Source organism: Heterodontus francisci, chromosome 5, assembly GCF_036365525.1.
Source record: "Heterodontus francisci isolate sHetFra1 chromosome 5, sHetFra1.hap1, whole genome shotgun sequence".
NCBI classification, from domain to species: domain Eukaryota; kingdom Metazoa; phylum Chordata; class Chondrichthyes; order Heterodontiformes; family Heterodontidae; genus Heterodontus; species Heterodontus francisci.
The window spans coordinates 71,353,636-71,379,665 of record NC_090375.1 but is presented as its reverse complement, the minus strand read 5'-3'; the positions used below and the strand labels follow the sequence as shown (position 1 = coordinate 71,379,665).

Sequence of the window (26,030 nt, the reverse complement as noted above, 5' to 3'; positions counted from 1 at the left end):
GAGTGTGCACCTAGGCAAAGGTCGTCACGTACACAATGAATATACAATTAACAGGACAGATCCACCAGAGATGGCAGCACAGTGGTATACAATTTTGAGAGAATGGCCTTGGGAGTCCTCAACATTGACTCTGAACACAACGAAGTGTCATAGCATCAGGTCAAACCTGAGCAAAGAAGCCTCCTGCTAATTATCACCGACTGCCCTCTCTCACCTGATGCATCAGTACTTGCCTATGATGAATACCACTTCAAAGAAGTGCTTGCGGGTAGCAAAGGCACATAATTTATTCTGGGTGGGAGACTTCAAAGCCTATCACCAAGAGTGGCTCGGTAACACCACTACTGACCGAGCCGGCCAAGTCCTGAAGGACATGGCTGACAGACTTGGGCCTATAGCAGGTTGCAAGAGAGTAAACACATGGGAAAAACCTACTTGACCACATCCTAAATCTACCTGTTGCAGATGAATCTATACATGACCAGAATGGTGGGAATGAACACCGCATAGTCCTTTTTGGAGGTGATACCCCTTCTTCACATTTGAGGATACCCTCCATCGTGTTGTGTGGCACAACCACCGTGCTAAATGGGATAGATTCAGAACAGATCCAGCAATGCAAAACTGGGCATCCATGAGGCGCTGTGGGCCATCAGCAGCAGCAGAATTGCACTCAACCACAATCTGTAACCCGACATATCCCCCACTCTACCATTACCATCAAGCCAGGAGACCAACCCTGGTTCAATGAAGTGTACAGGAGGGCATACCAGGAGCAGCACCAGGCATACCTCAAAATGAGGTGTCAACCTGGTGAAGCTACAACCCAGGACTACTTGCGTGCCAAACTACGTAAGCAACATGCGATAGACAGAGCTAAGCGATCCCATAACTCATGGATCAGATCTAAGCTCTGCAGTCCTGCTACATCCAGTCGTGAATGGTGGTGGACAATTAAGCAAATAACTGGAGGAGGCGGCTCCACAAATATCCCCATCCTCAATGATGGGGGAGCCCAGTATGAGTGCAATAGATAAGGCTGAAGCATTTACAACAATCTTCAGCCAGAAGTGCCGAGTGGATGATCCATCTCGGCCTCCTCCTGAAGTCCCTAGCATCATTCTTCAGCCAATCCAATTCACTCCACGTGATATCAAGCAACAACTGAAGGCACTGGATACTGACAATATTCCAGCAATAGTACTGAAGATCTGTGCTCCAGAACTTGCTGTGCCCCTAGCCAAGCTGTTCCAGTACAGCTACAACATGGGCATCTACCCGACAATGTGGAAAATTTCCTAGGTATGTCCTGTACACAAAAAGCAGGACAAGCCAAACCTGGCCAATTACCACCCCATCAGTCTACTCTCGATCAGTAAAGTGATGGAAGGTGTCATCGACAATGCTATCTAGCGGCACTTGCTCAGTGACGCTCAGTTTGGGCTCCGTCAGGGCCACTCAGCTCCTGACCTCATTACAGCCTTGGTTCAAACATGGACAAAAGAGCTGAACTCAAGAGGTGAGGTGAGAGTGACTGCCATTGACATCAAGACAGCATTTGATCGAGTATGGCATCAAGGAGCCCTTGCAAAACTGGAGTCAATGGGAATCACCGGGAAAACTCTCCGCTGGCTGGAGTCGTACCTAGCACAAAGGATGATGGTTGTGGTTGTTGGAGGTCAATCATCTGAGCTCCAGGACATCACTGCAGGAGTTCCTCAGCATAGCATCCTAGGCCCAACCATCTTCAGTTGCTTCATCAATGACCTTCCTTCAATCATAAGGTCAGAAGAGGGGATGTTCGCTGATGATTACACAATGTTCAGCACCATTCACAACTCCTCAGATACTGAAGCAGTCTGTGTAGAAACGCAGCCAAAACCTGAACAATATCCAGGCTTGGGCTGATAATTGGCAAGCAACATTCACACCACACAAGTGCCGGGCAAAGATCATCTCCAACAAGAGAATCTAACCATCTCCCGTTGACATTCAATGGCATTACAATCGCTGAATCCCCCACTATCAACATCCTGGAGGTTACCATTGACTAGAAACTGAACTGTATTAGCCATATAAATACCGTGACTGCAAGAGCAGGTCAGAGGCTGGGAATCCTGTGGCGAGTAACTCACTCCCTGACTCCCCAAAGCCTGTCCACCATCTACAAGGCACAAGTCAGGAGTATGATGGAATACTCTCCACTTGTCTGGATGGGTGCAGCTCCAACAGCACTCAAGAAGCTCAACACCATCCAGAACAAAACAGCCTGCTTGATTGGCACTCCTTCACCGTCGCTGGGTCAAAATCCTGGAACTCCCTTCCTAACAGCACTGTGCGTGTACCTATCCCACATGGACTGCAGCAGTTCAAGGCAGCAGCTCACCACCACCTTCTCAAGGGCAATTAGGGATGGGCAATATATGCTGGCCTGCCCAGCGATGCCCACATCCCATGAATGAGTATAAAAGAAAAAATCCCCAATGATGGCAGAGGCCAGTAAGTATGTTCAGAAAACAAAACATTTGCAACCATCTTCAGTCAGAAGTGCCAAGTGGATGATCCATCTCGGCCTCCTCCCAAGGTCCCCAGCATCACAGACGCCAGTCTTCAGTCAATGGACTCACCCATGTGATATGAACATAGCTGAAATAGCTGAACACAATGGATACAGTGAAGCTTGTGGGCCCTGACACCAGCCCAGCTGTAGTGCAGAAGGTGTGTACCCCAGAACTAGCCATGTCTCCAGCCAAGTTGTCCCAATGCACCTACAACACTGACATCTAGCCAACAAAGTGGAAAACTGCCCAGGTATGTCCTATCTATAAAAAGCACATCAAATTCAATCTGGCCAATTACTGCCCCACCAGCCTACTCTCAGAATTATCAGCAAATTTATGGAAGGTGTCACGACTGTGCTACCAAGCAGCACTTACTGAGCAACAAACCTGTTTAGTTTGAGTTTCATCAGAACCACTCAGCTCCAGATCTTATTACAGCCTTGGTCCAAAATAGACGAAAGAACTGAATTCCAGAGGTGTGGTGAGAGTGACTACCCTTGACATCAAGGCAGTGTTCGAACAAAACGTATCAAGGTGCTCTAGTAAAACTGAAGTCCATGGGAATCGGAGGGAAAATTCTCCACCAGCTGGAGTCATACCTAGCAAAAAGGAAGGTTGCTGTGTTTGCTGATCATCTCAGCCCCAGGAGTTCCTAAGGTTTTAGTTTCGAGATACAGCACTGAAACAGGCCCTTCGGCCCACCGAGTCTGTGCCGACCATCAACCACCCATTTATACTAATCCTACACTAATTCCATATTCCTACCACATCCCCATCTGTCCCTATATTGCCCTACCACCTACCTATACTAGGGGCAATTGCTAATGGCCAATTTACCCATCAACCTGCAATTCTTTGGCATGTGGGAGGAAACCGGAGCACCCGGAGGAAACCCATGCAGACACAGGGAGAACATGCAAACTCCACACAGGCAGTACCCAGAATTGAACCCGGGTCGCTGGAGCTGTGAGGCTGTGGTGCTAACCACTGCGCCACTGTGCCGATTCCTGGGCCCAAACATCTTCAGCCACATCATCAATGACCTGCCCTCCATCAAAAGGTCAGAAGTGGGGATGTTCGCTGATGATTGCGGCATTCAGTTTCATTTGCAACTCCTCAGATAATGAAGCAGATCCAACACAGCAACGGAAGGGATTGTAATATGATCTGATGGAAGATCATGGGGAGGAGGTGGGAAGAAATTTCTTCATAATAGACTATGATGACTACAATGAGCAGGATGAGGAAGAATAGGCCGTACAAGGGTCTCCAGATCAAGATCCTATCCCTTGCGAACTCACTGACGCAGAAGGTGAGCTTACAAACATACGATAAGATCATGGCTGATCTGTTAACACAGACACATACAGCAAGAGGTCTCTGCAGGAACTCATGGGCAAACCTGAATCCAAATTAATCTCGTTTCCCTCTTCAACACCATTGTACTCAGCTTCATCAGTTCACAAGGAGATATGTGTATGTCGTCTTCCTTTTTGTCATAACCATCTTCCTCCTCTACTCCCCATTCCTGTGATCAATCTCCAGAACAGGAGGATAGAAGCTAAGAATATATAGGCCATGGCACCAAGGGTGGCTCAGCTGTATAGGGGGGGCGGTGCAAGGTTACACTGCAAGGGCAATAGTGATAAAAGATTCGATAGTCAGGGAAACAGACAGGCATATGTGTGGCCGCAAATGTGAATCCAGGATGATGTGTTGCCTCCCTGGTGCCAGGGTCAAGGATGCCACTGAACGGCTGCAGAACACACTGAGGGGGGAGGGTGAACAGCCAGCAGTTGTGGTCCACATTAATGCCAATGACATAGTAGGAAGAGGGATGTGGTCCTGCAGAAAGAGTTTAGCGAGCTAGGTAAGAAATTAGCAAGAAGGACCTCAAAAGTAGTAATCTCTGGATTACTCCCAGTACCACACGCAAATGAGTATAGAAATGGGAGGATAGTACAGATGAATGCGTAGCTGGAACAATGGTGCAGGAGGGAAGGCTTTAGATTCCTGGGACATTGGGACCAGTTCTGGAGGAGATGGGACCAGTAGAGGCCAACATATTGCATCTGAATACATATATACAGATTAGATTGGAAGGCAACTGCTGGGACAAATTTTCTTGGGGGGCAATTTGCTGGTGCTATTGGGGAGGTTTTAAACTAACCTGGCAGGGGTGTGGAAACCAAGAGATAATACCAAAGAGAACACCAAAGTGCACAGGATATTGGTAGACAGATTACACTAGAATAGGAAAGAGTAAAGTATTAGGTAGGGTCATAGTAAGAGGGAAAGTAAAAAAAGTGAAAATCTAAATTAGGGTTACTGTGCATGTATGTGAATACGTGGAGCGTGACAAATAAGGTTGGTAAGCTGCAGGCGCAGATAGCCACATGGAAGTACGATTTTGTGGCGATAACGGAGACCTGGCTCAAAGAAGGGCAGGACTGGGTACTAATGCACCCCTCACATCCGGGGCAGCGGCAGGCCTGGAAGGAACCGGGACTGGAGAAGAGCTGTAAATAAAAGAGCGGGGCTCGAGGCCCTTCACTAACCTGGCATCCAGAGCAGCGGCAGGCTCTCTGACGGTTTCGGTGCGCGCTGTTTTGATTAAGTGAAAAAAAAAACTAATACTGACATCACTGGAATTCTGTGGACTGATTGGTCGGTGGGCAGCAGCTGTTATTGCCTGGGGATAGCTGATAGACTAGAGTAAAAAAAAAGGTTCCTTTTAAAATAAAGCCCTAGGATAGCTACCTGTAAATTATGGCAGGGCAGCTCGGCCAAGTGGAATGTGCCTCCTGTGCAATGTGGGAAGTCGTGGACGTGCCATGTGACCTTGGCGAACCTGTTTGCAGGAAGTGTCTCCAGTTGCAGAAGTTTGAGCTTTGGAGCTCGAACAGCAGCTGGAGTCACTGTGGCGCATCCGCGAGGTGGAGGACTATGCGGATGGCATGTTTCAGGAGTTGGTCAACCTGGTGCCTAGGCGGCAGACAAGATAAAGGAAAATCCTAAGGCATTTTAAAAGTATCTTAAGGGCAAGAGGATAACCAGGGTAAGAGTAGAGCCCATTAAGGACCAAAGTGGCAATCTGTGTGTGGAGCCGGAGGACATAGGTGAGGTTTTAAATGATTACTTTTCATCTGTGTTCACAGTGGAGAAGGACGATGTACGTGTAGAGATCAGGGAGGGGGATTGTGATATACAAGAACAAATTAGCATTGAAAGGGAGGAAGTATTAGCTGTTTTGGTGGGCTTGAAGGTGGATAAATCCCCAGGCCCAGAAGAGATGTATCCCAGGCTGCTAGGTGAGGCAAGGGAGAAGATAGCAATTTGACACAAATTGTCAAATCCTCTCTGGCCACAGGAGATGTGCCAGAGGATTGGAGGACAGCGAACGTGGTACCATTATTCAAGAAGGGTAGCAGGGATAAACCAGATAATTATAGGCCAGTGAGTCTAACATCAGTGGTAGGGAAACTATTGGAAAGAATTCTGAGGGACAGGATTAATCTCCACTTGGAGAGGCAGGGATTAATAAGGGATAGTCAGCATGGCTTTGTCAGGGGAGATCGTGTCCAACAAACTTGATTGAATTTTTCAAGGAGGTGACTAGATGTGTAGATGAGGGTAAGGCAGTTGATGTAGTCTACATGGTCTTCAGTAAGGCTTTTGATAAGGTCCCACAGGGGAGATTGGTCAAGAAGGTAAGAGCCCATGGGATCCAGGGTAATTTGGCAAATTGGATCCAAAATTGGCTTAGTGGGAGGAGGCAGAGGGTGATGGTCAAGGGTTGTTTTTACAAATGGATGCCTGTGACCAGTGGTGTACCACAGGGATCGGTTTTGGGACCCTTGCTGTTTGTAGTGCACATTATTGATTTAGACGTGAATATAGGAGGTATGATCAGTAAGACATGAAAATTGGTGATGTTGTAAATAGTGAGGAAAGCCTTAGATTACAGGACGATATAGTTGGGCTGGTAAGATGGGCGGAGCAGTGGCAGATGGAATTTAATCCTGAGAAGTGTGAGGTGATGCACTTTGGGAGGACTAATAAGGGAAGGGAATATACAATGGATGGTAGGACCCTAGGAAGTACAGAGGAACCTTGGTGTACTTGTTCACAGATCACTGAAGCACAGTAGATAAGGTGTTTAAGAAGGCATATGGGATACTTGCCTTTATTAGCCAAGGCATAGAATATAAGAGCAGGGAGGTTATGATGGAGCTGTATAAAATGCTGGTTAGGCCATAGCTGGAGTACTGTGTACAGTTCTGGTCACACTATAGGAAGGATGTGATTGTACTGGAGAGGGTGCAGAGGAGATTCAGCAGGACGTTGCCTGGGCTGGAGCATTTCAGCTATAAAGAGAGACTGGATAGGCTGGGGTTGTTTTCCTTGGAGCAGAGAAGGCTGAGGGGGACATGATTGAGGTATACAAAATTATGAGGGACATTGACTGGATAGATGGGAAGAAATCTTTTCCCTTAGCAGAGGGGTCAATGACCAGGGGGCATAGATTTAAGTTAAGGAGCAGGAGATGTAGAGGGGAGTTGAGGAAAAATGTTTTCACCCAGAGGGTGGGTGGAATCTGGAACACACTGCCTGAAGGGGTGGTAGAGGCAGGAACCCTCAACATTTAAGAAGTATTTAGATGAACACTTGAAACACCATAGCATACAAGGCTACAGGCCAAGTGCTGGAAAATGGGATTAGATCGGATGGGTGCTTGATGATCGGTGCAGACGCACCCGAAGGGCCTGTTTCTGTGCTGTATAACTCTATGACTCTAAATATTCCTGGATACAAGGTGTTCAGGAATGATAGGAAAGGATGGAAAGGGGGAAGGGTGGCAGTTTTGATTAAGGAGAACATTGCAGTGCTGGAGAAAAGAGGATGCCGCAGAGGGATCAAGAACAGAATGAAAGGTCATCGACCTGAAATGTTAACTCTGTTTCTCTCTCCACAGATGCGGCCAGACTTACTGAGTATTTCCATCACTCTGTTATTAAACCTTTTTTAAGTCTGGTAGGACAAAATAGCTTTGTTTATTCCAGTTGTACTAAGTTAACTAACTCAAGGTGTAACTAATAATTACTCTGGACTGTTATATAAAGTGATTCGGAGCAAGATGAAGCAACATTTTATAAACCTTAGATGTATGCAGTTGCATTCCAATCTAATCTGTATATACGTATTTGGATAACGCAGGATATTGTGAGTCTCGTCAAAAAGAAAAAGAAAGCATTCGTAAGGGCTGGAAGGCTGGGAACAGATGAATCCCTTGAGGAATATAAAGGCAGTAGGAAGGAACTTAAGCAAGGAGTCAGGAGGGCTAAAAGGGGTTATGAGAAGTCATTGGCAAACAGGATTAAGGAAAATCCCAAGGCTTTTTATACGTATATAAAGAGCAAGAGGGTAACCAGGGAAAGGGTTGGCCCATTCAAGGACAGAGAAGGGAATCTATGTGTGAAGCCAGAGGAAATGGGCGAGGTACTAAATGAGTACTTTGCATCAGCATTCACCAAGGAGAAGGACTTGGTGGATGATGAGCCTAGGGAAGGGAGTGTAGATAGTCTCAGTCATCTCATTATCAAAAAGGAAGTGGTGTTGGGTGTCTTGCAAAGCATTAAGGTAGATAAGTCCCCAGGGCCTGATGGGATCTACCCCAGAATACCGCGGGAGGCAAGGGAAGAAATTGCTGGGGCCTTGACAGAAATCTTTGCATTCTCATTGGCTACAGGTGAGGTCCCAGAGGACTGGAGAATAGCCAATGTTGTTCCTTTATTTAAGAATGGTAGCAAGGATAATCCGGGAAATTATAGGCGGGTGAGCCTTCCATCAGTGGTCGGGAAATTATTAGAGAGGATTCTTCGGGACAGAATTTACTCCTATTGGGAAACAAATGGACTTATTAGCGAGAGGCATCATGGTTTTGTGAAGGGGAGGTCGTGTCTCACTAATTTGATTGAGTTTTTTGAGGAGGTGAGGAAGATAATTGATGAAGGAAGGGCAGTGGATGTTATCTATATGGACTTTAGTAAAGTCTTTGACAAGGTCCCTCATGGCAGACCGATACAAAAGGTGAAGTCACATGGGATCAGAGGGGAGCTGGCAAGATGGATACAGAACTGGCTCAGTCAGAGAAGACAGAGGGTAGCAGTGGAAGGGTGCTTTTCTGAATGGAGGGATGTGACTAGTGGTGTTCCGCAGGGATCAGTGCTGGGACCTTTGTAGTATATATAAATGATTTGGAGGAAAATGTAGCTGGTCTGATTAGTAAGTTTGCGGACGACACAAAGGTTGGAGGAGTTGTGGACAGTGATGAGGATTGTCAGAGGATACAGCAGGATATAGATCGGTTGGAGACTTGGACGGAGAAATGGCAGATGGAGTTTAATTTGGACAAATGTGAGGTAACGCATTTTGGAAGGTCTAATGCAGGTGGGAAATATACAGTAAATGGCAGAACCCTTAAGAGTATTGACAGACAGAGAGATCTGGGCGTACAGGTCCACAGGTCACTGAAAGTGGCAACGCAGGTGGATAAGGTAGTCAAGAAGGCATAAGGCATGCTTGCCTTCATCGGTCGGGGCATAGAGTATAAAAATAGGCAAGTCATGCTGCAGCTGTACAGAACTTTAGTTCGGCCACACTTAGAAAATTACGTGCAATTCTGGTCGCCACACTAACAGAAGGATGTGGAGGCTTTGGAGAGGGTACAGAAGAGGTTTACCAGGATGTTGCCTGGTCCGGAGGGCATTGGCCATGAGGAGAGGCTGGATAAACGCGGATTGTTTTCACTGGAACGACGGAGGTGAAGGGGCGACATGATAGAGGTTTACAAAGTTATGAGTGGCATGGACAGAGTGGATACTCAAAAGCTTTTTCCCAGGGTGAAAGAGTCAGTTACAAGCGGACATAGGTTTAAGGTGAGAGGGGCAAAGTTTAGAGGGGATGTGCGAGGCAAGTTCTTTACACAGAGGGTGGAGAGTGCCTGGAACTTGTTGCCGGGGGAGGTGGTGGAAGCAGGTACCATAGAGATGTTTAAGAGGCATCTTGACAAATACATGAATAGGATGGGAATAGAGGGATACGGACCCCAGAAGTGCAGAAGGTTTTAGTTTAGGCAGGCATCAAGATCGGAGCAGGATTGGAGGGCCGAATGGCCTGTTCCTGTGCTGTACTGTTCTTTGTTCTTTGTATTAAGTCTGAATATTCGAAGTCTCAGACATTATTTGGTATACATGGGAACCATTCTGTTATTAACCCATCCCCTTTACAGCATATATGGTATCCTCCCTACTTTCCATCCTCAGTCTCTGCACTGAGTGACTCCTCAGACATGACTATTTCAATCACCAGCTCAGCTCTCCTTGCCACCTTTCGTCTGAACTCAATGCACTCACTTGGGGAAAACCCTCAACCAGCAGGTCCTGATAGACTGAACAAGAAAAGTGTATTTTATCCTGCTTCAGGAGTCAGTGGTAAGAAGGTATCAATTTAAAATAGTCATTGAGAGTGAGGAAACAGTTTAGGTGAAATGTCTTTATGCAGAATTAGAGTACTGAATGCTTTGCCACAGAGAATGATTATGTCTATTTGAAGAAAAAAATTAAAGACTATGGCAAGACATCATCCAGTGGCATATCTAAATTAAGATGGAATGAACAGCCCTACTTATCTATAATTATCTTCTAATAGCATTAACACACAACCTACTTTAAGTTGAGTCCACTCCAAAGAGCCCTCATGTTCATTTCTGAATAGAAAGAACAGGAGGAACCACCGACAAGCCATCAGCTGCACAATGTATTTCTCTGCCTGGGCATGAAGCCATTAATCAACGCCTTTCCCTAAAACATCCAATGGGACATTCTTCTGCCATAACAAAATGCTTAATTAAGTTTAAATTTCACAAGAATTCAAGGTTGCTTGGCTGGCTGAAATACATCCATCAGCATACCTTCCAACAGCTCCGTCTGGCAATGGATTCTTCTGTAAAGCACTTGGGTCTGGAATCCTGAGGCGAGTAACTCACCTCCTGACTCCCCAAAGCCTGTCCACCATCTACAAGGCACAAGTCAGGAGTGTGATGGCATACTCTCCACTTGCCTGAATGGGTGCAGCTCCAACAACACTCAAGAAGCTCGAAACCATCTAAGACAAAGCAGCCCACTTGATTGGCACCCCATCTACAAACATTCACTCCCTCCACCACCGATGCACAGTGGAAGCAGTGTGTACCATCTACAAGATACACTGCAGCAACGCACCAAGGCTCCTGAGACAGCACCTTCCAAACCCGTGACCTCTACCAACTAGAAGGACAAGGGCAGCAAATGCATGGGAACACCACCACCTGCAGGTTCCCCTCCAAGACACACACCATCCTGACTTGGGACTATATCGCCGTTCCTTCACTGTCGCTGGGTCAAAATCCTGGAACTCCCTTCCTAACAGCCCTGTGGGTATACTTACCCCAAATGGACTGCAGTGGTTCAAGAAGGCAGCTCACCACCACCTTCTCAAGGGCAATTAGGGATGGGCAATAAATGCTGGTCTAGCCAGCGACGGCCACATCCCTGAATGAAAATTTTAAAAAAATTCTTTCATGGGATGTGGGGGTTTTTGCCAGCATTTGTTGCCATCCCTAACTGCCCTTGCCAACTGAATGGCTTGCTAGGCCATTCAGAGGGCAGTTAAGAGTCAACCACACTGCTGTGGGTCTAGAGTTACATGCAGGCCAGACCAGATAAGGATGAGAGATTTCCTTTCTTCAAGGACATTAGTGAACCAGATGGATTTTTATGAAAATCGATGGGAGTTTTATGATACCATTACTGAGACTGGCTTTCAATTCCAGATTTTTTTTTCATGAATTAACTGAATTTAAATTCCATCAGCTGCCGTGGTGGAAGTTGAAGCCATGTCCCCCCCTGGGCATTAGCCCGGGCCTCTGGATTACTAGTGACATTACCACTGTCTCCCCCTTTATTGTGGTAAGGCACTATAAAAGTTATTGAAACAATGACAATTTCAAAGGCCCTGGTCAGCAGCAAATACCATTAATATCATATGATAAGTGCATATTCTAACACCTGCACTGTAAAATATGCTCAGGTATTCTACAGATCATCTTAATTTTGGCACAAAATAGGTGGAAATCCCAGATAGATGCATAAATGGAACGACCACTGATCTTTGGGCAAAGTTATGGTGGTCAATCAGGAGAAATAGCATGACTTTGTGTTCCCACAAATTGCACAGTTAAATGCTACCTGCAGAACTTCATAAAATTTAGCTTACACAAATTTGTCAGATACTCCCAAGACATTTTATTATCAATGATGAACTTTTAACTTGGTTATTCTTTTTCATTAGGGGGTCGAAGGGAACCACTTTAAAAGAAAATAGCACTATTTTCATGGTTGAAGACTGTCATTTTGTTACAATATCAAATAAAAAGGTACTGAATCATTTTGACACATTTACCTCATTGTTAACAAGGTTTACTCAATTTATTTTTTTTAAAACTAAACAGAAGATAACTTGAAGATTTTAGCAAGTTCTTGATTTCAGAAAATCCCTAAAAACTAGAATGCAGCAATTTGATACCAACCAGTTCGGCCTTGGACACCCAATGCGTCGTGATGTGTCCTTGCAAATAAGGAGACAATTGCAAGGGCATCGTACATACTTCTTTCCTGCTGGAGGATTTTTGATTGGCTGGAAAAAATAAAGCACAGCATTTAATTTTTTTTAAATGTTTCTTCGACAAATGTGTAAAATATCTTGTTACTGCAAATCCCAATGCTATAAGTCATGAATTTTATGAGACTAGTTTAGGTGAAAGTTATGCTATTCCCATCTAGGTTAAAGTAATTGCTAGTCAAAATATAAAATACACAATGCAAGTCAGTACCTTGAAAATACAAGATTCCTATGGATTAACAAACCAGTTCCTGCTGGAAATACTGGCAATCTAAATATTCTTGTGTAGACCAAGGCAGCATTTCTTTAGGAACACAGTAACAGGAGGAATGAGCCTATCTGCCATTCAATCTGCAACCTAACTTCATACAGCAGTTTTTGCCCCATATCCCTTAATGCCTTTGGTTAACAAAAATCTATTTATCTCAGATTTAAAATTAACAATTGATCTATCAATTACAGTTTGCAGAAGAGCGTTCCAAACTTCCACCACCCTATCTGTAGAAGTGTTTCCTAATTTCGCTCCTAAAAGGTCTAATTCCAACTTTTAGTCTATGCCCCTTTGTCCCAGACTCCCCAACAAGAAATAGTTTTTCTCCATCTACCCGACCTGAAGATTTCAAGATATTAAGGGGAACAACCACATCATTCCTTAACTTTTAAGTTCCACAGAATACAACCCTAGTTTGTGTAATCTCATCCTTGTAATTTAACCCAGGAGTCCAGATATATTCTGGTAAATCTATGCTGCATTCCCTCCAAGGCCTATATATCCTTTCTAAGATGTGGTCTAACCAAGGATTTGTTTTGCTGCAGCATGACTTCCACCCCTTTGTATTCTAGTCCTCTAGATATAAAGACCAATATTCCATTAGCTTTTTTGATTATTTTCTGTACCTGTTCATGGCATTTTAATGATCTATGTACCCGGAACCCCTAAATTTCTTTGGGATTTTCTAGCTTTTCAACATTTAGAAATACTTTGTTTTTATCCTTTTTAGCTCCAAAGTGGATGATCCCACACTTGACTACACTAAAATCCATTTGCCACAGTTTTGCCCATTCACCTAATCGATTAATATCACTTTATGCTTCCATCTAAACTATTTACAGTGCCACCTATCTTTGTCATCAGCAAATTTGGATATGTAGCTTTCTATCCCACCATCTAAATTGTTAATAAATACAGTGAATAGTTGACTTCCGAATACAGATCCTTGCTAGACACATTCTGCCAATTAGAAGGAAAAAAATACTACAAAACCCAGGATTCTCAAGAACATTGAACAATGGTTCAGACCAGCCAAAAGTGTCAAAGGGAACAATATTTACTTCCTAAGATTTTGCCTTTGAATTAGATATAATGCTTTACTCAAAAATAAGTTTTTGAGCTTCCAAACAAATTGATTTAGGGCTCATCACTTGGAGATCTGATCAACTGAGAACTGCAAGAAGAATACACATCATCTGCCAGGAGAACTAACACCAACAGCTTTTGTTTAAATGAAAAGGCAAGACTAAGTAGTAAAATTTCCGAATATGACAATATACATTCTGGCAGATTTCAAAAGAAGCTAAAGATCACAACATAAAGCCAGCCAAAAATGGACAAAAATTTGGCCTTAAAGAACTGCTCAAGATGGACAAAAACTGTTGTATTGTGGGGAGGGAACCTAGCATAGTATAACTAGCATAGGAGAAAGAATCTCAACGCTGCAAAATTGATTCAGGAACCAGGTCCCCTCAGAAACAAAGTGAAGAGCATAGTTAAATCCTAATTACTTTCCTGCATAAAAAAGCCTATAACAATGTTAAAATAATGCAAACAATTTAAAAGGGATGTAATTCATTATTCTACACAATACCCTACCACACTATGCAAAGCTATAAATGACACAGTGCAGATGTCTGATTGACCAATACATTCACTATTCACTAGGTCACAGGTTACATTCAAGAAACCAATGGGGAATTAACCTGTGAACCAGCAGATACCTTTCAGAGTAATTAATGATTTTGACATTTACAGAGATAAACTGCATACAATCTTGACTATACAAAAACACGGTCGCCTAGAAAACAGTGACTGCATTTCAAAGCAATTCATTACATGTTAAGTGTTTTGGGATGTTTTTAAGAGACAAGAAGAAGAAAGCAAACAAGTAAAAAGAATGAACTTGAATTTATATAGCACCTTTCACTTCCATAGAAATGTCTCAAAGTGTTTCACAACCAATGAAGTACTCTGGAAGTGACAGCCACTTTTGTAATGTAGGGAAATGCAGCAGCTAATTTGTTAAGAGTGAAGTCTCACAAACAGCAATGAGATTAATAGTCATATAATCTGTTTTGGTGATGTTTTGTTGCGAGATAAGTATTGATCAGGACACTAGAGAACTCCTCTGCTCTTCAAATAATGCCATTTTTGTTGATTTACGGGGTTGATTAAGTCTCAGTTTAATATCTCTTTCAACAAACTGCTCCTCCAACTGTGTAGCATTCCTTTAGTACTCAGCTGAAATGTTAATTTAGGTTATGTGCTCAGATCTCTGGCGTGGGGTTTGACCCCATGATCTCACGGAGCAGTGAGAATGTCACCCCTTTGAATGGCAACTCTGGCTGGACATATTCCTGGAGGTTTGATCAACTGACAGATTTCCACTGCCCTTTGCGTGTAGAAGTACTTTCTGACTTCACTGCTGAATGGTCAAACAGTTATTTTAAGGTTTTGCCCCCTCATTCTGGACTATCCCATCAGAGGAAATAGTTTCTCTCCACCGACCCTATCAAATCACCTTAACCACCCCAATTAAATCACCTCAATCTTCTAAACTCAAGACTGTGCAACCTGTTCTCCTAATTTGAGCCCTGGAATCATTCTGGTGAATCGGCGTTGCACACACTCCAATGCCAATACATCCCTCCTGAGGTGCAGTGCCCAGAACTGAAAGCAGTACTCTAGATGCTGTCTAACTTTAGATAGTTCTAGTATAACTTCTACCCTTTTTGAATTCCAGCTTCCTAGAGATAAAAGCTAACATTTCATTAGGATTTTCACTTTTCTTTGTACCTGTCTACTAGATCTTGAAATTTCTATAAATGGCCCCCTAAATCTCTCTGCTCTTCCACAGTTCCTACCTTCTCACTGTTTAGAAAATACTCTGGTGCATCTTTCTTACATCCCAAGTGGATAACCTCAGACTTCCCCACGCTGAACTCCATCCAGTACAGTTTTGCCTGTTTGTGTGTCATCGATGGATGGCACTTTCTTGGTACATCCAGGCTATACTTTATCACTTCCTGATCCACGAGCTCCAATTTGAAGTTATACCCTTAACTAAAAACCATGCAAGAAATAAAGCAGCAACTAAAATTCTTAAGTGTTCTAAAGAAAATTGATTTTGGTCTGCATCCAAAACAATTATTTTTTTTTTAAAGGAGAGTTGACGTACAAAATTGTGGGATCATTTCAGTATTAATCCCAGGGGACCTGCAGCAGCAACTTTTGCACACAAAAAAGCTGCTACCATGAATACCAATTTGCAGTCATGGGATCCAGACAAAGGAATGACACAAATGTGAACATGGACATGAAAGATTCTTCTATGGTGAATGATAGTCCATTAGCAAAAATTACGAAGGGAACTTTAATGTAGCTCACAGTATTATTTCAGGATCAATTTACTCAGAATATTACTAATACAAAATTAATCATGAGAAAATCAATATAATGTGTTCTGCATTTCCTTTCACATTCACATTCTATTTTATAAAATCAAATCAATAAATTTTCATCTTGGAAGTTACAAAAAATATATCAGGTAGAGTGCCATTATAAAAGAAAATGAAGAACTATGCACACATTCAGGGAAAGCTACACTTGATTGTATGCTACCTCTCTGTCATCACCTTATATAATATTTAGATGTACGTCCTGTACACAAAAAGCAAGACAAGACCAACCCGGCCAATTACCGCCCCATCTGTCTACTCTCAATCACCAGTAAAGTGATGGAAGGTGTCATTGACAGTTTTATCAAGGGGCACTTGCTTAGCAATAATCTGCTCAGTGACGCTCAGTTTGGGTTCCGCCAGGGCCACTCAGCTCCTGACCTCATTACAGCCTTGGTTCAAACATGGACAAAAGAGCTGAACTTCAGAGGTGAGAGTGACTGCCCTTGACAGTAAGACAGCATTTGATCAAGTATGGCATCAAGGAGCCCTAACAAAACTGGAGTCAATGGAAGATGGTTGTGGTTGTTGGAGGTTAATCATCTTAGCTCCAGGTCATCACTGCAGGAGATCCTCAGGGTAGTATCTGAGGCCTAACCATTTTCAGCTGCTTCAATGACCTACCTTCAATTATAAGGTAAGAAGTGGGGATGTTTGCTGATGATTGTACAATGTTCAGCACCATTAGCATCTCCTCAGATACTGAAGCAGTCTGTGTAGAAATGTAGCAAGACCTGGACAATATCCAAGCTTGGGCTGATAAGTGGCAAGTAACATTCGTGCCACACAAGTACCAGGCAATGACCATCTCCAGCAAGCCAACTCCAACAATCTCCCCTTGAAACTCAATGGCATTACGATTGCTGAATCCCCCACTGTCAACATCCTGGAGGTTACCATTGATCAAAAACTGAACTGAAGTAGCCATATAAATACCATGGCTACAACAGCAAGTCAGAGGCTAGGAATCCTGCAGCAAGTAACTCACCTCCTGACTCCCCGAAGCCTGTCCACCAAACTACAAGGCACAAGTCAGGAGTGTGATGGAATACTCTCCAATTGCCTGGATGGGTGCAGCTCCAACAACATTCAAGAAGCTCAACACCATCCAGGACAAAGCAGCCCACTTGATTGGCACCCCATCCATTAACATTCACTCCCTCCACCACCGACACACAGTGGCAACTGTGTGTACCATCTACAAGATGCACTGCAGCAACGCACCAAGGCTCCTTGGACAGCACCTTCCAAACGCTCAACCTCTACCAGCTAGAAGGACAAGGGCAGCAGATGCATTGGAACACCACCACCTGCAAGTTCCCCTCAAGTCACACACCATCCTGACATGGAACTATATCGCCGTTCCTTCACTGCCGCTGGGTCAAAATCCTGGAACTCCCTTCCTAACGGCACTGTGGGTGTACCTAGCCCACATGGACTGCAGCAGTTCAAGAAGGCAGCTCACCACCACCTTCTCAAGGGAAATTAGGGATGGGCAATAAAAGTTGGCCTAGCCAGCAATGCCCACATCCCATGCACGAATAGAAAAAAAGATATTCTTACCGTGGCTTCATTACAAACAGTGCATTTAACAACATGCTGGTGGAGCTTGCCCTCCAAATTAATCAGGGATTGGCACACACGACAGTTTATTACTGGCACTCCTCCAACATCAGGACTCGCCACTGGGCTGTAAGGAGGTGGGAGCTCTCCTGTGAAGAAACAAAAACACAATCGCTAATTTTTAAAAGGTTTTGAAATAAAGGTCATTATAGAATAGGAACTATTGGCTTACCCAATGGATCGTGGATAAATGTTAGTTAAGTTGCTGCACCAGATCAGAAATGGTGCTAGATTTGATCCCTGAGCTGATCTAACCTTGGGGTAGCAATGTGGCAGTGCAGTTGGGTTTCAGCAACCTTGGGCTAGGAGGCAAGGAAAAAAAAATAGTTGGAGCTCATGCTCCTCATCATATCAATTTTTGAAAGTGCATATGTGGATGCTCGCTAAGAACAGAAGCAGATTCAGGTCAGCATCCCCCACAGACAAGTAGCCTGCCAATGCTCTTGGCATATACACAGTTGTCCCATAAGGATACATTGTGGGTTATGTGAAATTATTTCTGTGAAGACATTTTTTTTGCTGCCAGAAAAGTAAAGACATCTTCCAGCTTTTTGATTTGCTTCATCATATTAAGAAAGGCAATCTGGACCCACATTATCTGTTGATTTGCTGTAATAAAACAATGAATCAAAGTTAGCTTAGAAAGGAGACTTTCATTTCCTCAATTTTGCTTACACATGGATGGTGAAAGCAAAGCCGATCAATGATTTCAAAAGGAAATAGGATGGGCACTGGAGGGAAATAAACTTACAAAGCTACAGGGATCAGATTCAGGTTAGCATTCCCCACAGACCAGTAACCTGCCAATGTTCTTGGCATATGCATAGTTAATAGGACTGACTGGATTGCTCAGTGGAGAGCCGACATGGACTCAATGGGCCACATGGCCTCCTTATACGCCATAAATGACTCTAGACTCTACATACCACAGAAAGGACAGTATATTAACCCACTTCGTCACCAACAGCTGCTCAAACAAGCTCAAATTTGTTTTGAAGAAACCCATAACTGATTCAGCAAACAATGTCAAAACTGAAATTGTAGCTGGTGATCTATCTCCTGCAATGCTGCTCAGGACAAATCAAAGATGAACCAGGTCATATGACAGAGTGTGCTGGCCTCCAGAAAGAGGAGGACAGATAGACAAAGTACTGAGAGTGTGCACGCGCAGAGGACTGAAAGGTTGCACTCGCATGGGGGCGCAAAACATACAATGAAGAAAGATCCAGTTGAACAAAGCAAGTTCCAGAAAAAAGCAAACCTCAAAACCAGGACCCAACCAGGACCCAAGAGTGGGTAAGCCTCTGGGGGCAACAGCTATCAGACACATTTAAAGTAGATCATAGCAATTTTAATGTAAAAAAATAAAGATTGTTTTGATAAATATGCAAGATTTTATGGTTGCAAAATTCCTGGAGGTCCGCTTTGAGAGTACAAGTGCAGTGGAGCAGAACTCGTATCCAACCACAGTTGATGACACAGACTTCTCTTGGAAGCATGCAAATGGAGTTATTTAAATGACCATGGAAACATATGCTACAAGGCCAATTTAAAGCTTGGATTCACTAACTGATGTCAAAGTGACAACTAGCCGTTCTGATTGGGACCCCAAGGGCCTAGCTAGGCTGACGAGAAGCTGTGTTTATTTGTAGCTTCTGCAGTCTTTCCTGAAGCATCAATGGTACTCACTCTTCCATTTAAGGGTGGAAAGAATAGAATCTCTCAGCCAAAACCCAGGATTTCCCTTGATATATAAAAATAGATCCACCCGCTACTCCTTGGAATTTAAAAAGCAACATGGTTAATTGAGTGGAATCTCAGCAGCAATGGGTTCTGTCTCAAATTTCTCGCCCTTCCTAAGCAGAAATTTTGCCCTTCACCCTCTGTGACCCCAGGAATTTCAGAGTCTGTTAATGATGTTAGACTGGGCAAACAATGTGGCTGTTCAAAAAAGTCAGAAATAACAGAGATCTGATTGGTTCATTGGGGATTGCTAGTTCCAGTTACCAGTTTCTATTTTCTTCTACCTGTCTAATGGCAATCAGATATTTGTTCAAGTTATCAACAACTTACATTTATATAGTGCCTCTAATGTAGTAATTATTAAGATGTACAGACATGGTGGGTGTGAGGTACATGCTTTAGGAACATAGGATCAAAAGTAGGCCATTTAGCCCTCAAGCCCGTTCTGCCATTCAATGAGATCTTGGCTGATCTGCAACTTAACTCCATATTTGCACCTTTGCCCCATTTCCCTTAATTTGGATAACAAAAAACTTTTTAGTTTCGGTGACTGCAGCGTTGATAGCAACGGCGGTGCGTGAACGGGCTTACAGCTGAGAAGTCAATTTCAGCTTTCGGTGACTGCAGCGTTGATAGCAACGGAGGTGCGTGAACGGGCTTACAGCTGAGAAGTCAATTTCAGCGTAAGTTTAAAAGTGAATTCCCTTTTGTTTTCGGAGGACCAGGGGACTGCTGGGTAAGGAAAAGGGTATATATTTGTGTGGTGGCTGTACCCGAGACACTACACGTGTAGTGTCTCCCACCCACCCTCCTCCTCTAACCAAAAAAAAGGACTCTGGTGTGTTGATAAGGTAAACTTTTTATTTGGGAAGTTCTGTCCGTTGGATTGCTAACCTAACAAGTTTTGACTTTTTGTTTTTTTGGTTTTTCAGTAGATTTGTTGGGAATTTGGAATAGTGGGAATGGAGATTAAGGCAGTTGTATGTTCCTCCTGCAGAATGTGGGAGGTAAGGGTCGCCAAGAGTGTCCCTGCTGACTGCATCTGTGGGAAGTGCACCCAACTCCAGCTCCTCGAGAACCGCGTTAGGGAACTGGAGCTGGAGCTGGATGAACTTCGGATCATTCGGGAGGCAGAGGAGGTTATTGAGAGGAGTTATGGGGAGGTAGTCACACCTCAGGTAAAAGAAGTAGGTAGATGGGTTACCGTCAGGGGAAGGAGAGGGAACCAGCAGGCAGTGCAGGGATCCCCTGTGGCTGTTTCCCTCAACAACAGGTATACCGTTTTGGATACTGTTGCGGGGGACGACTTACCAGGGGTAAGCAATGGGGTACAGATATCTGGCACAGAGTCTGTCCCTGTAGCTCAGAAGGGAAGGGGGAAGAGGAGCAGAATATTAGTCATTGGGGACTCCATAGTTAGGGGAACAGATAGGAGGTTCTGTGGGAACGAGAGAGACTCACGGTTGGTATGTTGCCTCCCAGGTGCCAGGGTTCGTGATGTCTCGGATCGTGTTTTTGGGATCCTTAATGGGGAGGGGGAGCAGCCCCAAGTCGTGGTCCACATAGGCACCAACGACATAGGTAGGAAGAGAGATGGGGATTTAAGACAGAAATTTAGGGAGCTAGGGTGGAAGCTTAGAGCAAGAACAAACAGAATTGTTATCTCTGGGTTGTTGCCCGTGCCACGTGATAGCGAAGCGAGGAATAGGGAGAGAGAGGAGTTGAACACGTGGCTGCAGGGATGGTGCAGGAGGGAGGGATTTGGTTTCCTGGATAATTGGGGCTCTTTCTGGGGTAGGTGGGACCTCTACAAACAGGATGGTCTTCACCTGAACCAGAGGGGTACCAATATCCTGGGGGGGAGGTTTGCTAGTGCTCTTCGGGGGGGTTTAAACTAATTCAGCAGGGGAATGGGAACCCAAATTGTAGTGCCAGTGTACAGGATGTTGAGAGTAGTGAGGTCAGGGATATGGTTACAAGGAAGCAAGAGGGCACTGGCAAGCAAGAACCTGGTTTAAAGTGAGTCTATTTCAACGCCAGGAGCATCCGGAATAAGGTGGGTGAGCTTGCAGCATGGGTTGGTACCTGGGATCTCGATGTAGTGGCCATTTCGGAGACATGGGTAGAGCAGGGGCAGGAATGGATGTTGCAGATTCCGGGATTTAATTGTTTCAGTAAGAACAGAGAAGATGGTAAAAGAGGGGGGGGTGTGGCATTGTTAATCAAGGAGAGTATTACAGCGACAGAAAGGACGTTTGAGGACTCGTCTACTGAGGTAGTATGGGCTGAGGTTAGAAACAGGAGAGGTGAGGTTACCCTGTTGGGAGTCTTTTATAGACCTCCGAATAGTTCCAGAGACGTAGAGGAAAGGATAGCGAAGATGATTCTCGACAGGGGTGAGAGTAACAGGGTAGTTGTTATGGGGGACTTTAACTTTCCAAATTCTTCTTTTGGGCCTCCTTATCTCGAGAGACAATGGATACGCGCCTGGAGGTGGTCAGTGGTTTGTGAAGCAGCGCCTGGAGTGGCTATAAAGGCCAATTCTGGAGTGACAGGCTCTTCCACAGGTGCTGCAGAGAAATTTGTTTGTTGGGGCTGTTGCACAGTTGGCTCTCCCCTTGCGCCTCTGTCTTTTTTCCTGCCAACTACTAAGTCTCTTCGACTCGCCACAATTTAGCCCTGTCTTTATGGCTGCCCGCCAGCTCTGGCGAATGCTGGCAACTGACTCCCACGACTTGTGATCAATGTCACACGATTTCATGTCGCGTTTGCAGACGTCTTTATAACGGAGACATGGACGGCCGGTGGGTCTGATACCAGTGGCGAGCTCGCTGTACAATGTGTCTTTGGGGATCCTGCCATCTTCCATGCGGCTCACATGGCCAAGCCATCTCAAGCGCCGCTGACTCAGTAGTGTGTATAAGCTGGGGATGTTGGCCGCTTCAAGGACTTCTGTGTTGGAGATATAGTCCTGCCACCTGATGCCAAGTATTCTCCGAAGGCAGCGAAGATGGAATGAATTGAGATGTCGCTCTTGGCTGGCATACGTTGTCCAGGCCTCGCTGCCGTAGAGCAAGGTACTGAGGACACAGGCCTGATACACTCGGACTTTTGTGTTCCGTGTCAGTGCGCCATTTTCCCACACTCTCTTGGCCAGTCTGAACATAGCAGTGGAAGCCTTACCCATGCGCTTGTTGATTTCTGCATCTAGAGACAGGTTACTGGTGATAGTTGAGCCTAGGTAGGTGAACTCTTGAACCACTTCCAGAGCGTGGTCGCCAATATTGATGGATGGAGCATTTCTGACATCCTGCCCCATGATGTTCGTTTTCTTGAGGCTGATGGTTAGGCCAAATTCATTGCAGGCAGACGCAAACCTGTCGATGAGACTCTGCAGGCATTCTTCAGTGTGAGATGTTAAAGCAGCATCGTCAGCAAAGAGGAGTTCTCTGATGAGGACTTTCCGTACTTTGGACTTCGCTCTTAGACGGGCAAGGTTGAACAACCTGCCCCCTGATCTTGTGTGGAGGAAAATTCCTTCTTCAGAGGATTTGAACGCATGTGAAAGCAGCAGGGAGAAGAAAATCCCAAAAAGTGTGGGTGCGAGAACACAGCCCTGTTTCACACCACTCAGGATAGGAAAGGGCTCTGATGAGGAGCCACCATGTTGAATTGTGCCTTTCATATTGTCATGGAATGAGGTGATGATACTTAGTAGCTTTGGTGGACATCCGATCTTTTCTAGTAGTCTGAAGAGACCACGTCTGCTGACGAGGTCAAAGGCTTTGGTGAGATCAATGAAAGCAATGTAGAGGGGCATCTGTTGTTCACGGCATTTCTCCTGTATCTGACGAAGGGAGAACAGCATGTCAATAGTCGATCTCTCTGCACGAAAGCCACACTGTGCCTCAGGGTAGACGCGCTCGGCCAGCTTCTGGAGCCTGTTCAGAGCGACTCGAGCAAAGACTTTCCCCACTATGCTGAGCAGGGAGATTCCACGGTAGTTGTTGCAGTCACCGCGGTCACCTTTGTTTTTATAGAGGGTGATGATGTTGGCATCGCGCATGTCCTGGGGTACTGCTCCCTCGTACCAGCACAGGCATAGCAGTTCATGTAGTGCTGAGAGTATAGCAGGCTTGGCACTCTTGATTATTTCAGGGGTAATGCTGTCCTTCCCAGGGGCTTTTCCGCTGGCTAGGGAATCAATGGCATCACTGAGTTCCGATTTGGTTGGCTGTATGTCCAGCTCATCCATGACTGGTAGAGGCTGGGCTGCATTGAGGGCAGTCTCAGTGACAGCATTCTCCCTGGAGTACAGTTCTAGGTAGTGCTCAACCCAGCGGTCCATCTGTTTGCGTTGGTCAGTGATTATGTCCCCCGATTTAGATTTGAGGGGGGTGATCTTCTTGATGGTTGGCCCAAGAGCTCTCTTCATGCCATCATACATTCCTCTGATGTTTCCGGTGTCTGAGGCCAGCTGAATATGACTGCATAGGTGTTGCCAGTAGTCGTTTGCGCAACGCCTAGCTGTTCTTTGTGCAGTACTTCTGGCTGCTTTAAGTGCTGCGGATGTTAAATCGCTGGGGGCTTTCTTGTAGTTCAAAAGTGCAATGCGCTTAGCGGCTATGACAGGTTCCAGCTCTTCATTATGAGATTGAAACCAGTCTGCATTTCTCTTCGCACTTTTGCCGTAGGTGGTCAAAGCTGACTCATAGATGGCGTCTCTGATGTGGGCCCACTTGGTCTCAGCATCCCCTGTGGGAGTGTTTTGCAAATATCGACTGGAAATACTATAGTTCGAGTACTTTAGATGGGTCAGTTTTTGTCCAGTGTGTGCAGGAGGGTTTTCTGACACAGTATGTAGACAGGCCAACCAGGGGCGATGCCACATTGGATTTGGTACTGGGAAATGAACCCGGCCAGGTGTTAGATTTAGATGTAGGTGAGCACTTTGGTGACAGTGATCACAATTCGGTTAGGTTTACCTTAGCGATGGGCAGGGACAGGTATATACCGCAGGGCAAGAATTATAACTGGGGGAAAGGAAATTATGATGCGATTAGGCAAGATTTAGGATGCATAGGATGGGGAAGGAAACTGCAGGGGATGGGAACAATCGAAATGTGGAGCTTATTCAAGGAGCAGCTACTGCGTGTCCTTGATAAGTATGTACCTGTGAGGCAGGGAGGAAGTTGTCGTGCGAGGGAGCCGTGGTTTACTAAAGAAGTTGAAGCGCTTGTCAAGAGGAAGAAGAAGGCTTATGTTAGGATGAGACGTGAAGGCTCAGTTAGGGCGCTTGAGAGCTACAAGCTAGCCAGGAAGGATCTAAAGGGAGAGCTAAGAAGAGCAAGGAGAGGACACGAGAAGTCATTGGTGGATCGGATCAGGGAAAACCCTAAGGCTTTCTATAGGTATATCAGGAATAAAAGAATGACTAGAGTTAGATTAGGGCCAATCAAGGATAGTAGTGGGAAGTTGTGTGTGGAATCAGAGGAGATAGGGGAAGTGTTAAATGAATATTTTGCGTCAGTATTTACAGTAGAGAAAGAAAATGTTGTTGAGAATACTGAGATTCAGGCTACAAGGCTAGATGGGATTGAGGTTCACAAGGAGGAGGTGTTAGCAATTTTGGAAAGTGTGAAAATAGATAAGTCCCCTGGGCCAGATGGGATTTATCCTAGGATTCTCTGGGAAGCTAGGGAGGAGATTGCAGAGCCTTTGTCCTTGATCTTTATGTCGTCATTGTCGACAGGAATAGTGCCGGAAGACTGGAGGATTGCAAATGTTGTCCCCTTGTTCAAGAAGGGGAGTAGAGACAGCCCTGGTAATTATAGACCTGTGAGCCTCACTTCGGTTGTGGGTAAAATGTTGGAAAAGTTTATAAGAGACAGGATTTATAATCATCTTGAAAAGAATAAGTACATTAGAGATAGTCAGCACGGTTTTGTGACGGGTAGGTCGTGCCTCACAAACCTTATTGAGTTTTTCGAGAAGGTGACCAAACAGGTGGATGAGGGTAAAGCAGTGGATGTGGTGTATATGGATTTCAGTAAGGCGTTTGATAAGGTTCCCCACGGTAGGCTATTGCAGAAAATACGGAAGTATGGGGTTGAAGGTGATTTAGAGCTTTGGATCAGAAATTGGCTAGCTGAAAGAAGACAGAGGGTGGTGGTTGATGGCAAATGTTCATCCTGGAGTTTAGTTACTAGTGGTGTACCGCAAGGATCTGTTTTGGGGCCATTGCTGTTTGTCATTTTTATAAATGACCTGGAAGAGGGTGTAGAAGGGTGGGTTAGTAAATTTGCAGATGACACTAAGGTCGGTGGAGTTGTGGATAGTGCCGAAGGATGTTGTAGGGTACAGAGGGACACAGATAGGCTGCAGAGCTGGGCTGAGAGATGGCAAATGGAGTTTAATGCGGAAAAGTGTGAGGTGATTCACTTTGGAAGGAGTAACAGGAATGCAGAGTACTGGGCTAATGGGAAGATTCTTGTTAGTGTAGATGAGCAGAGAGATCTTGGTGTCCAGGTGCATAAATCCCTGAAGGTTGCTAACCAGGTTAATAGGGCTGTCAAGAAGGCATATGGTGTGTTAGCTTTTATTAGTAGGGGGATCGAGTTTCGGAGCCACGAGGTCATGCTGCAGCTGTAC

At 44.9% G+C, this 26,030-nt stretch overlaps 1 protein-coding gene across 3 annotated transcripts in view; it reads right to left on the bottom strand.

Annotated features, from left to right (window-relative positions):
• pip4p2 (phosphatidylinositol-4,5-bisphosphate 4-phosphatase 2) overlaps positions 1 to 26,030 on the bottom strand; it is a 105,725-nt gene that overhangs the window by 51,601 nt on the left and 28,094 nt on the right. For all 3 annotated transcript variants that reach the window (XM_068030827.1, XM_068030828.1, XM_068030829.1), the window contains exons 2-3: positions 17,577 to 17,725; positions 12,190 to 12,296 (exon numbers count right to left, since the gene is read on the bottom strand). In XM_068030827.1, coding sequence (XP_067886928.1) covers positions 12,190 to 12,296; positions 17,577 to 17,725 — 256 coding nt within the window. The remainder of the gene's footprint in view (positions 1 to 12,189; positions 12,297 to 17,576; positions 17,726 to 26,030) is intronic.